Genomic DNA, 13,917 nt, shown 5'->3' on the forward strand with positions numbered 1-13,917 from the left:
CGGCCATATTTGGGGTGGATCCCCTGAAAAAGGGATCCATCCCACTTTATTTTATTTTTAAAATCTTTTAAAAAAAATTTAAACTGCTTTTTGTTTTAATCTTTTTACTATTTTAAATACTTCTTTTTAAAATATTTTTCTATAAATTTTTTTTGTATGTTTATCTTTTTGAAATTATCTCTCTCGAATAATATCACATTTTAATTGATTTGGGACGTTGGAATTGAGAAAAGCGTCGGGCCTCCAAAATTGAGAGTCCGAGCCCCACGTTGGTCTTGCCCTTAAGGGTATAGAGTCTGCTTGTTTCAACTTCACTGTAACTCCCTAGTGGGGTTTTAACCCTTTTAATGAAGTTTTTTTTTTTGAACTTTTTAATGAAGTTAATTCTCAAAATAATTTCAATGTAGTACATTTTGTTCTAAAGTTCAACCGCTAAATCATATATCTCCCCCTAATAAGGTTGTAACAAAATAATTGAGTTTTTAAATGAAGTATTTTCAATTACTCATACAAGTGATTAAATAACAAGTCTTTGATCGAATTGGTAAGTATCTAATACCCGACTGGTCCCCATATTTTTTATAAGCCCCTGTATTGAACTAAAATTGCTTAGAACAAGAACCCTGATTTTTTCATAGGTTTCGTGTTTGGCTAGTTCGGCACTTGAATCATCCACTGACACCCCTATCTATAAGACTTGTTTTTGGTATAACTATTCGGTAGATTGATTTTGGATCTCACTACTTGAATTTGAACTCGTTTGAAAGGTGGTTCTTGTCATCTTCCTTCGTGCATTGACTCAGATCAATTTCCAGAACATTTATTTATGTTAAATTCGATTTAATAGTTCATACTTGTCTGGCTTGAAGTCCATTCGAGTCACACAATCCTCAAACAAATTAGGTGATTCTGTTTCATATAATCATTACAAAAAAACACAAAACTTCTTAATATTGTTATGATATATGTTGTCACAAAATCAAATAAACTAAGAAAAACAATAAGAAAGTAAACACATTATAAATCCAGATTTACGTGGTTCGGTTGGTGAGACCTACTTCATGCCGAACAACGACGAAATGATTTCCACTCTAATAAGAAAACAAGTTACACAAGGAATTAGTGAGAATTCAGAAAATAAGATATCTCTAAAGTTTTAGTTTATATAGCCACTAAAACTCTAATCCCACCGTTTGACCAACTCTCTCTTTCTACTTCCCGAAATATTTGATTACAACTAACATCAATAGCTGCCTTAGCATAAACCCTACTTATACCAGTCTTGTCAACCGATCCAAAATTTCTTGTAAACAGGTTAGCGGAACGCAAGTTGACGTCTTCTGTACGGGAGTCTAGTCAATTAGACTCGGTATGGATCGATTGGGACTAGGGCTGGGAAAACGGTCCTAGAACCCGTTACCCGGGCCTAACCGCCCAATCCGTAGCAACCCGAGACCCGAAAAGAATCCGAGGCGGGCTCACCCGGCCCGTTAAGACGGGTTTAACGGTCGGGACACGGGCAGAGCCCTTTGCCCGACGTCGGGCCCGATAAGCCCGGCCGAATGGAGCCCGCTACCTATCTCATTCCCATAAACCCTAACCTCACCCCTTATATAGGCTAGCCACTAACAGTAGAGAGAAAACTTCTCATTTTCATTCTTCTGAATATCACTTTCATAACTCAATTTCTTTTTCATCTAGCCTCCATTCTCCATTTGTAGATTAGTGTTTGTTCTACTTTATTCCTTTTAGTTTCTAGCACATTAATAGATCGGTTGAAATCTTCAATTCAAAGTCTTCAAATCAAGGAGATATATAAGGGTTGGTCATCTTCAAAGGTTCCTCTTGGTCTCTTTAAGAGGGAAACGAAGATTTGTTCGGTAACAAAAGCAGATATGTTCATCTACAAAGCAAGAAGATAAAGGAAGATTTATTTTCTGTAGTTGAAGTGTTTTTCATTCCTCTCTATCTTTTTTCTGTAAAAGTCATGGATTATCTAGTTTTATTTTGATTTTACAATTGGTGTCTTCATCTTTAAAATAATCTTATGAACCAACCCATCTGTACATTTACAGAGTTGTATATATAGATTGATTTGTTTTTAAAAAAACCTAGAATGTTATATCTACAGATTTTTTTTTCATCTATTAATAGATCTCTTCATTAATGTATATGTTCATTAGTAGATGATTTGTTCATCTTCAGTAAAAGTTTGTTTATTAGTAGATGATTTGGACCTTTTGATAATTATGTAATTTTGTTTATTATTAAATAATTTGTTTTTTATTAAACAATTGTTTTTTATTAAACAATTGTTTTTGTTATATATATTTTTTAAGTCACAAAAATCCGAGTCCGTTGGAACCCGCTCGGGCAGCCGGCCTCGGACGGGTTACGGGCTCTTATAGGGAGTGTTTGGTCCGGCCTGATCCGCCCGACTCCCTCTCGCGGGCTCGACTTATCCTAGCCCGATCCGCCCGAGTCCGGCTCATAGTTACCCGCAGGGGCGGGCCCACATAGGGGCTCGTGGGGGCGCATGCCCCACATGCCCAAATGCAAGTTCCTTTCCTTTCAAATAGGTGCCTTTAGTTTGCTCATGTCTAAATTAGTTCTTTAATGTGTCAAACCCATTAACTCAAACTTTGAAACTCAAATGACCCCCCCCCCCCCCTTTTAATTTATGACGGTACATTAATTTACCAACTACCCACAACTCAAGTGCTCAATGACCTCACCTCAAGCCCTGGAGGTCCTAGGTTTGAATCCCAGAGAAGGTGGAATCTTTGGTTATTTGAATTGAGATTATTAGGGTATAAATAATGTAGTTGGCCTTTAGGTCATTGTCTAGTTGGGTGGTTATCGAGCTTATCACATCTATGATGTATCAATGTTAATTGTAACGACTGACGTTGATCGTAGTCGACTTCCAAGAAAAAAAAAATTCATTCCACCATAATTTACCAATTTAAAACTAAATTTCAATTATGATTAGAAAACAAAAAAAGATACAAAAATTATACATTTTGGTATCAATATTTCTTTTTACAAATATACAATCGAATATTTTACGAAGATACAATCGAATTTTTTTTTTAGTCGTGACATCAAAATAAAATAGCTAGATAAATGATTTTTCTTTTCTATTCATCTTAGTTAAATTAAATTAAGGTATCATAACATTTTCACTCCATGCAAAACTAAAATATCTTTTACAAAATATCTTGATGATTAGTAGTATCTTATATATTAGCTTTCAAAGTAATTTTGATTTATCATTAGTTTTAAAATAGTTAACTTTATGTCAATATATGCTTATGTTTGGTGTTTGTTGATGTTATTTTTAATGTGTTTCAATTTTTTGATCCTAGAAAAAGATATCCATAAAAACAGTAAAAGTCATTCTTATTATAACATATGGTTTCGTTATTACCTCAACAAAAAAAAAAATATGGTTTCGTTATTTTTATTGACTTAGATGTGCCCCCACATCAAAAAAAATTCTGGCTTCGTCACTGATTACCCGAGCCCGCCCGATTCCCACCCGCACTATGGCTGGATAAATATCCATAAATGAAAACAAAAATGTATTAGAGAGAGAAAGACACTGTCCTGAAAAGGACGGCTCTCTGAAAATTTTCTCTCACTAAAAAAAAACTCGAGCTGTTTCAGACTGCACCATTAGTCACAGTGTACGGCACGCGTGTATGCTCTCCCTCGATGAAACTAGTCCCCCCACCCCCGAATTGTTGTAGGTCCCACACATAAGATCCAATTAATCCCATCCGTCCGTTCGTACATATACTAAATCAACGGTTCTTATATGTCATCACTTTCTGAACTTAGAATCTGAAGTGGACCCTACCTCCGCCTTCTATCTTTTACCCAATCAAAATTCGAAACGTCACTTATTACAACATGATTAACTACACGTACAAAATGTACCTTCTAACCTCATTTAATTACCATCCTACCACTCAGTTGTTACTGTTCCTATGCTCCTTAGGTTAGACCGTCGCCCTGAATCTTAACCGTTGGATTATATCTCTAATGATTAGATTGTTAAGGAGTGATTATGACATGTAATTAGACCTCCACATTAATTGCATTTTTTTTGGTCAATTGTGACTTTTAATATTGATCTGAGACATGTTAAGATTCTCTAATCTAGTCGGATGACATCTTATTTTGAGTTAATTTCATGCAGGTTACACTTAGGTAATGATTATGTCAATACATTGACTAATATGAGTATCAATTTTTCTTTAACTAGATTAATGGTCAAAATCATGAAAGTCCAAGTAATTTGAAATTTTGTTTAGGGTATTTTTTTTAAGACACAAAATTTAAAACATATCTCAAGAAATTTGTGAGTGGGAATCACCTATTTTGCCCAATGTAGTAATAATTGTACATTAGATCAACAAAATTTAAAACATTAATAATCATACTCCGTATTAGCAAAGAGGGGAAACAATGAGAATGATTTTAGTAGGTAAACAAAGTTAATGTAAATTGACTGATATTATTTCATTGTTTGGACTTTTAGTTACGAGTTTAAATCGTATTTATCAAAGAAATTTTGCCTCCATTAGAATAATCTTTATCACGCTCCTTGAGGAAAAACGGACGACCATACTTCTTACACATTGAATTCTTTTAAAATACAGGATGATATTGGCCTAGTGTTTGTGTGTTTCCCCCTATAGTTTCTTTGACTAAGCCATTCATAAATTTTAATTGTGGAGCCTCACCTGGTTAGGAGGCATAATAGCCATTTGAGTATATTTCACATAATAAGTTATCGTGTCACGTTGTTCATGTCATATTTAAAATGGCTAAAGTCAACCATTCACATGAATAATGAGTTTCAAAACAAAAATCTTTGTTAAAACGTACTAGACCAAATTGATCTTGAATTAGAACATAGTGACCTCGAACCTCATTTTAAAAAAAAATTATCTTGAAATAACTAGTATCTTGTCATTCTACATCTTAGTTGTTTATTTTCTATGTCTTTTTTCTGTAATCTCAAATAAATTTTATCTTTGTCTAAAATTCTTTGAATCAATGCTAAATATTAAGAATTATTTCTCGAAGATAAAAAACAATTGTTATTTATCATCTTACAATGGTGAAAAAAGAAATAACAAAACAAAACCTCAAAACAACCAACATTCTATTTGACCTATGCCTTATGACCGATCTTATCCCAAAAAGAGATGTGGTTCACAATTACAACTATTAATCTTAGAGCTATAATAATAATGGATTCATTTTATGTTTCTTTTTTACATTTTTGTATAGATGTTAACATGGGAAGACTCTTTGAACTATGATAGTCTTTTTTTAACAATAACAATCCTATCTTTACTTTGTATTCTATAATTGGGTATGAATATGATTCCATTGAGAGAGGTGACCCACAAATTATTAATAAACAAGAATTAGAGGGTTAGGGTAAATTGTGGAGATCGGAACCCTTTAAGCTTAGGTCCCACCATAATCATTAAAAAAATGTACTAGTACTAAAAATGAAAAATTCAAGATAAATCCATAAAATATCATATATTTGTTAAATACCCTTGATTAGAGTTTACTAATTAAAGATTAATACATGTTATTACCTACAATCATAATTAACAACCACACTATCTCCTCTCCTTTTCTCCAAGTCTCTACCTCCTAGGGACCTAGATACTAGCTTTACCACGCCGAAGACCAGTTTCTTTTGAGAGGAATATGCTTCTACTGATAACAGTTTAGGAAAAAAAAAAAAGCAAAAGGTAGAGAGAGAAAGAGTCTAGAGAGAGAGAGAGAGAGAGAGAGAGAGAGAGAGTGAGAGAGAGATTTCATTGTGTTCTTGGGTGTTAGAGATTAGAACAACTCTCTCTCTATCTAACCAAGTGAGTTGTTTCTTTTCTGGGTTTGGTAGGGAAGAAGAGTCTGATTTGAGGTATTTTGATTTTGTTTGAAGTTGAAGGATTTGGGTATTCATATTATAAGTTTTCTTCTCTGGGTTTTGAAGATCATTACTAAAAAATGACAGTTGAGGAAATAAGGGGAAGTATGAATGAAGATGATCTTAATAATGATCAGTTTCCGATTGGTATGCGTGTTTTAGCTGTTGATGATGATCTTACTTGCTTGAGGGTTTTAGAGACTCTTCTTCGTAGATGTCAATATCATGGTAAGAGAACTTCTTAGGGTTCTTATCTTCTTTTCAGCTTGACTACTTGTTTGTTTCAATTTTTTCCAATTAATCAAATTTTCCCATTTTTTTTGTTTTTTTCATCATTAAATTTGATATTTTGTAAATGGGTATTTCATCTTTTTCTATTTTGAGGTCATATTGATTTCATTTGCTGTTCTTATTTTGGTTTCTTATGAATTGATTCAGAAAAACAAGATCTTCAAATGTTATTTTTTTTTCTCTCTTTTATGATCTAAATTTTGAGCAGATTTATTAAGTGAAATTTCGTCAGAGTATTGATTTTGTTACCTGATATTGGATCTTGTTTCTGTCATATTAGATCAGGTTGTTTTCATGATCTTAGCCAAGATCAGATTGATATTTGGGTGCATTAAATGAGTCAAAGTTTCAAATTTTCAATCTGGTTCATTTTTTATTTTGTTTTTGTGTTTTCAGTTACTTCAACTACTCAGGCAGTTACTGCACTAAAGATGCTGAGGGAAAACAGGAACAACTTCGATCTCGTTATCAGCGACGTTCATATGCCAGACATGGATGGATTCAAACTTCTTGAGCTTGTAGGTCTTGAAATGGACCTTCCTGTTATAAGTAAGTCAAAAAATGCTCTTTTTGTAGCTTTACTTTTGCCCTATTTGACCAATTACTAACATAATTTTTAATCTAATTACCAAATTCCTATCAAAACTCAATTTGGGTATTCTTCACTAGTGATCTGGTTGCTTGTTTGATATATAATTCGGGCTGTATTTGCCGTTAATAGTATTTCTCATTATTTTTGGATAGATAGCTAAATTTTGAATATAAACAAAGGTTCTTCAAGCTAGCTTCATGTGTTTCAGTATACATTATGGAATTCTCCAAATGGAAAATCAGGAATTAAATCACTCGTCCGAGATTTTGATTTTCCTTTTTGATTGATCTTAGTGTTGTCGGGAAATGGCGACACGAGACTTGTGATGAAGGGGATTTCTCATGGGGCTTGTGACTACTTGTTGAAGCCTGTTCGAATCGAGGAGCTCAAGAACATATGGCAACATGTAATTAGGCGAAAGAAGGTAGAGCCGAAAGGAAATAATTTTGATAACACGTCTGATCAAGGAACATGTGGAGGTGGAAAAGGGCCTACACTAAGTGGAGGTGATGATCAAAATGGAAAACTTAACAGAAAAAGGAAGGAACAAAATGAGGAAGATGATGATGATGATTGTGATGAGAATGACAACGACGATCCATCAGCCCAAAAGAAGCCTCGGGTTGTTTGGTCTGTGGAACTTCACAGGAAATTTGTTGCGGCCGTAAATCAATTGGGAATTGACAGTATGTTCTTTTCTCCTCATAATTAAGACCAGAAATTTAGTTTATGTAGCTATTCATGTGTTAATTTTGAACTCTTCTTGTTCTTGGTTTTTTTGTTACAGAGGCCGTACCTAAGAAGATACTAGATATAATGAATGTCGACAGGCTTACACGAGAAAATGTAGCAAGTCATCTTCAGGCATGAATATTTACCTTCTCTTTCTTGGCTTCCATCAATTGCATTTGCTTTGTGAACCAAATACTTTTCATTGTTTTCGAAAACAGGAAATCCAGATATCCAGGAAAAATGTGCTTGAATATTTGTTTTCCAGCAGATATAATCCAAAAAGCGGATCCATATCTGCAAACAAGAGCCGTTGTCTGTATCATTAACTGAATATTCCTGTCTTCTCTTGGTTGCAGAAATATAGGCTTTATTTGAAAAGGATTAGCTGTGTGGCAAGCCAACAAGCAAACATGGTTGCTGCCTTAGGGGCCAAAGACCCGGCCTATCTACGGATGGGCTCATTGGATGGATTTGGTGATTTCCATAGTTTTGCGGGCTCCGGACAGCTACCAAATGCTTCCCTTGGCTCATATTCCCCAGTTGGAATGCTCGGCAGATTAAACACTCCGGTTGGTTTGGGCATACGCGGGCCTTCATCTGGAATGATGCAACTAGGTCGAACCCAAAACTCGAGCAACTCCGTCCTTGATCTAGGAAAGCTCCAGCAAATTGTTTTACCCGGAAACCAAAATGGAAATTTTCTTCAAGGATTGCCAACTTCACTTGAGCTCGACCAATTACAACAAAATAAAAGTGTTTCCCGGATCGGAGAGTTCTCCACAGCTATAGATCCAACTGTTTTTCCTGGTCCGAGTAGTTATTCAGATAATGGAGTAACCCTATGTAATTCTAACAACTCGTTTCTTAATGTTCAAAACAATTCCTTGATGTTACAAGGAGTACCACAACAAACACAAAGTCGGGTAGGGTTTGGAAATCAACCTTCTGTTCAGTTACCCTCCTCAATCAACTCCGACTCGTTCCAGTTTGGATTTGGTGTTTCTTCTCATTTACCTGAGCAGAGTAGATGCAATGACAATTGGCCAACTGCCGTTCCATTAAGTGGGTTTCAGTCAAGTCCATTCCAATTGGATGATCATTCTTATACTCATCCGGATTTGTCTTCCGGTAATTCAAGAGATAACATTTCTCCAGTTTCTACCTCGATGGGGATGAATTCACTTAATGTTCCTCCTAGCAGTTTGGTATCGGCAAATCTTCAAGAAACAAGAAGAGATCTACAAGCGGGTTCAATTGGGGTTAATGTTCAGAACAATAACCAGAAGTTCTCCAACTATGGAATTATGGGTGATAGCGTTGGTCATAGTATGCAACTTCCAAAACCAAAATGGGATAATCAGAAACAAGAATATAACCAGAACTCGAATCTTTACTTCAGTTCGTTAAATTCATCAGTGCCGGTCCAGGGTGGGTTGAGTTCTTTAGGCCAGAACAACACAATGAGCACCAGAAAGATGGGTCTGACATCAATCTCTCAACCGAATTCTGGTTCTTCATATTTGTTGCAGCATAATGGGGTTGAGAAGTCTGCCATTGACATGAGAATGAAGCTAAATGAAGAGTTTCTATTGGATGAAAATAAGCTTCAAGGTGGGATCAACTCTAATAGTTGTGGCTCCTTAGAAGATCTAATGAGTGCAATGATTAAACGGGTAAACACTCTTTTCCTCCCTAATGTGGGTTTATGTATTGTTTATTTTCGGCAATTTCTCCAATGTTTTAAACTGATAAATTTAGAAGCTAGTTTACAAAAACTATGCGGTTTTTGGACTCCATTATTCCAAATCTAGAGCTAGAAATGATTCTTCAATTAGAGATGATGATATTATGTCGATAAAGGAAATGGCCGACCCCTAGGCTGTTTAGATGGCCCAAATTAGTCAAATATACCTTGTTTGTAAGAATTTTTGCATGTTTATCACCAAACCATAGTTAGATAAAAAAAAAGTGAACTTAGGTTGAAAATTTTGTTCTAAGATCTAATTAGACAAATAAAAGCATGCAAGAACTAACAGTAGTTTTCTAAGTTTAGGTCTTCAACATTTCATTGATGATGTTTAATTCACGAATTGGGTCGTCAACTTTATTACGTGCATCTTTTTAATTCTGAGTTGGGTGTTTTGCAGGAGCGAGATGAGCTTACGTTAAGAGATGGAGATATCGGATCTGATATTTACCCAGTCAGAACATGTATGTGAAACTTCAGTTTTAATTTAACGATATCATTCGACAAAAAAGAAAAAAAGGTTGTGACAGAAAAGTCATGAACTTGCTCATCATCCCAAAGAGCTTTGTACCATCATCATCTTCAAGTTCTTTCCTGGCTTTTATCTAATGTTTCATCTCTGTAATTTAATTTCAGCTTGCTATTATTGGCTTGTACTTTTTTGCTTTTGCCCATTATTTTTTTTTTGGGTGTTTATCAGGGCTTGTCCTTTTCATTATCCTCATCTTGAAAATATGGGGATGCATCATTTATAGCAGTAGTTCATGTATGAATTGGTTCAATTATTTTAGCACAATTAGTTGTAAATCATGGTATTTGTTTTTGTTTATTCAGATCTTACTTGTGTGACTAGAACGTACGGTGTTATTTTTGTCAAACTCGTCTGAATGGTTAGCTCGACCGGATTTTAATTTGTTGATAGAACCACAAGATTTAACTCTTCATTTTTTATTTATGAATATAACTTAATATCTATTACATATATCAGCATAAATCTTGAAGAGGAAACCCCAACCCAAAGATCAAATAACTTAAACATCAATAATAAGTTCGCTTATCGGTTCATCTACAAAACTATGGCAGAGGAAGAAGGAAAGGAAGGAAAATTAAAATATACTAGCTATTTTGGTCCTTGGAAGAACCCCAAGCAGATCTTTTGACTGCTCCTAATACCAATAATTTTGTTTCAAAAATTCAAAATTACATCTTGAATTGCTAGAAACAAATAAAGAAGTAGCAAGAATTGTATGATAAGAGTATGATCTATGCTCCTTCCCACCCTAATGTACGAGCGCGTTGTTCCCACAAGGAAGTTACCTTTCTCTCTTTTATAAGTAATGCTTCGGCACGTTCTCTGGCTCCCTCGCAAATTTCTGTGGCAGCATTACATTTCTCAGCTTCCTTTTGGTACTGAGAAGCAACCCTTTTTGCTTCTCCATATGTTATGTTCATGTGATGAATGTGTTCTTGAGCAACTGCTTCCTGTAACTTTAACTCTTCGGTTAACAGATCCACAAATTGCTTTTCCATTTCCTTGTTTAATTCTGGATCGTTTTTCCCACAATCTGCTTCATTGTCGATCATAAAAGTGGTTTATTATAACAATCGAACGTAAAAGAAGAAAATAAAAAAGATAAAGAACACGCAAGATTTATATCATATGGTATTTAAACTAACTACGAAGTCTGTGAGCGGCCTTGAAAGATGGCAAATGACAGACATCAAATAAAATATATCCAACACTTCAGAATGTTTTTAGCCTTTTAGGAACCACAGGCAAGATAAAATATATCCAACACTTCAGAATGTTTTTAGCCTTTTAGCAACTATTTACAATGTTACTTGTACAGTTACATTCATTCTAGTCAATCATCATGGTTGCTTTCTAGCTAGTAGCTAGTTATGGATTGCTTCTAATTTGAGGATTAGACGGTAAGATTTAGTAAGTTTACCTTTCTGGATACTCATCGTTAATTAGGATTTTAGTAAGCGAGTTATGTTCTTGGTGATACATACGCAATCGATGTACTACACGCTTGTATTAGAACTTCAACACTTGTCAATAACCGAAAACCAAGGCATTCGAAGTCTTAGAGGTGGTGGTTCATCCAAATTAATACTAATAGTCGAATATTATTCATCTTCTATATATATATATATATATATATATATATATATATATATATATATGATATTTACATGGAATCCGAATCAATTAGAGGACTATGTCTCTAAGAACACTAACCTGCAACAGAGAGATTGGCTAGTCCTACAAGAAGCAACAACAACAAAAAGAACGACAAATGTTAGTATAGAAGTTAAAATAAGAGACTCTTTTCACTAGACACTAAGATAAACATTTAACAAATGACCTTTTTCTCATGGCAATGATCGAAAACAGATGAAGAAACTTGAATATAAGAAGCTAGTAACCAATGAAATATTGAACAAGCTGACCTTTCTTTTCTAAACAAATATATATATCGGAACCTAATGAGTCACAAGTTCAACAAAAGAGGTTTCATCTGGTTGTTAACGTACCCAAGTCTTGGGTTTCAGATTTGCAAAAATAGCAACAGGCCGTCGTTCCCAAGTGTTTGGGTTTCGTCACTAGGGTTAGCAAAAGGCCAACAGGCGTCGTCCCAAGTGTTTGGGACCATAACCTGAGATAAACAAAAGGCCAACCTGCTGATATTAGGGTTCTGTTGCTGAGATATGGAAGAGGCCACAGGGCGTCAGTCGGACTGAATTCGAGCAAGTTTCACCCAGTACTCATTAGGTCTCAATAGCATTATTGTCCTTCTTCTTGGCACCAGTAATCACAAATAGCATACCTTGATGGCCAATAAACCTAAATCAGCTAGGTGGAAATCAGATCGAAGGACGTCTGAAGCAGCAATTATCTTCATAAACACAATGTTACTTAACACAAATGTCAAATTTCCCCTACAGATATACCAGAAAGAGTCTCAAACCCTAAATTTTGCTTCTATTCCTTGTAAATGAATATTAAGATCATAATCATAAACCTAGAAAGAAAAAAGAAGCTGAATTGGGTATTTCCCAAGTTCACTTATCTATCCTTACAATCATAGAAATCAATAAAAATTGTATCAAAAAATCAGAATTGTGAAAGAACCCAACAAGGAAAAACCAACTAGAAAGCTGATCACAGAGATCAATTTCAACATGAATTACAAAAAAAACAGATCAAAAATGAAAAATATAGAAAGAATGAAGAAAACCCATACCAGGAGCAATTTCCATTAGAGATAAAGGAGGAGGACAATCACAGATACAAGGTGAACAAGAAACTCCATTAGTATCATCACCCAACCTAAATCCGTTCTTAAACCTCCAATATAAAGCTGGCCCAGATACATAAAGTGCTGAAGCAACTGCTAATAATACCAAACAACATCTCAAACATGCTCCTGAACGTCGAGAACCGTTTGACATCTCTCTCTCTACTTTCTCTCACTAAAAACTCATTCACTATTTGTTGAATTCTCTTGAAGCTCAATACATTCTTCCTCAGATCCGAGACTTCAAAAAAGCAAATATTTATTTCGAACAACTATTACCCACTAAATTTTAACCCGTTTAAATTGTAAAGATGTAATTTTTCTTCTGGAGTTGTAAGAAGATGATACAGTTCTGACATATGAAAAATACCCAAATCTGGATCTACCTCTGTTTTTTTTTTTCAACTCTTCAATAATGGATCTGTAATTTTCATATTCAAGGGAAAATGTTGTTGATTTGTGGATACACCCCTAATTCAAACTCTATTTTTCATCCCTAATCCCAGACATTTCCTATTTGTCATTTTTAACTGTCAAATTCTTCCCCATAGGGTATTATGAAGTGGGGCCGCAATGTTCTATGATCAAAGACATAGTACACCATTTCGTAAGACAATCGTAGGGGCGGGCCAATAGTGCATCGCTTTAGGTATCGTTGGCTCAGGGGGGTGGAACTCGCCCCTTTCCAATGCTGCTATTGTAAACGCAAAGGAGTAGGGTAAAGGTTTTCTTGTTTTTGGGTTATTTTCTGAAGAGGGGTTGGGTCATTGGTCCAAAAAGGGGGTCAAAATGAAAATCCCACCCAAAATTGCCTAAAAATGTAAAGGAGGTCCAATGTGTCAGTTTGGGGGGTCAAAATTACGTAAAGGGCCCTTAGAAAATAAAGTATTTACCGTTCATGCCATCGAAAATTACAAAATTGCCATAAAAAATTCTCGGGAAACGATTTTTTTTTCTGAAAAATAATCTGACAACCCGTCCATCAGAATGTGTACTGTTCAGAAAATTACGGAACAGCCACCGAAAAATTCCCGGGAAACGCAATTTTTTTTGGTAAATTATTTTATTTACTGGAATTTTTTTTCTGTACTAGACATTTTTGCTGGGCGGGAATTTGAAATTTCGTAAAAAATTTTGAAAATTTGGGCGGGAATTTGAAATTTCGTTTGAAAATTTCAAAACTTCGAAAAAGAAAATTTGTGACCGGGAAATTATTTTATTTACTGGAAATTTTTTTCTATACTAGACACTTTTGCTGGGCGGAAATTTTAAATTTTCAAAAAAATTTCAA

General features: G+C 34.9%; 2 protein-coding genes across 2 annotated transcripts; one reads left to right on the forward strand and one right to left on the reverse strand.

Moving 5' to 3' along the window:
• The first annotated feature begins 4,987 nt into the window (after positions 1 to 4,987).
• Positions 4,988 to 10,128, forward strand: LOC147537220 (two-component response regulator ORR22-like). The gene is made up of 6 exons (XM_086644661.1): positions 4,988 to 6,187; positions 6,647 to 6,799; positions 7,136 to 7,528; positions 7,630 to 7,706; positions 7,931 to 9,247; positions 9,722 to 10,128. Exons 1-6 carry the CDS (start codon positions 6,040 to 6,042, stop codon positions 9,791 to 9,793), a joined length of 2,160 nt encoding a protein of 719 aa, XP_086500787.1. The 5' UTR covers positions 4,988 to 6,039; the 3' UTR covers positions 9,794 to 10,128.
• A 122-nt stretch (positions 10,129 to 10,250) lies between these two features.
• Positions 10,251 to 13,201, reverse strand: LOC147537221 (uncharacterized). Its single transcript, XM_086644662.1, has 3 exons — positions 12,573 to 13,201; positions 11,567 to 11,590; positions 10,251 to 10,886 (listed from the first exon to the last, which is right to left on the reverse strand). The coding sequence occupies exons 1-3, from the start codon at positions 12,778 to 12,780 to the stop codon at positions 10,585 to 10,587; spliced, it is 534 nt and encodes a 177-aa protein (XP_086500788.1). The 5' UTR covers positions 12,781 to 13,201; the 3' UTR covers positions 10,251 to 10,584.
• Positions 13,202 to 13,917: the final 716 nt, after the last annotated feature.

This window comes from Eschscholzia californica, unplaced genomic scaffold, assembly GCF_041429995.1.
Source record: "Eschscholzia californica isolate CP2 unplaced genomic scaffold, dmEscCali1.0.p SCAF_5, whole genome shotgun sequence".
Lineage (NCBI taxonomy): Eukaryota > Viridiplantae > Streptophyta > Magnoliopsida > Ranunculales > Papaveraceae > Eschscholzia > Eschscholzia californica.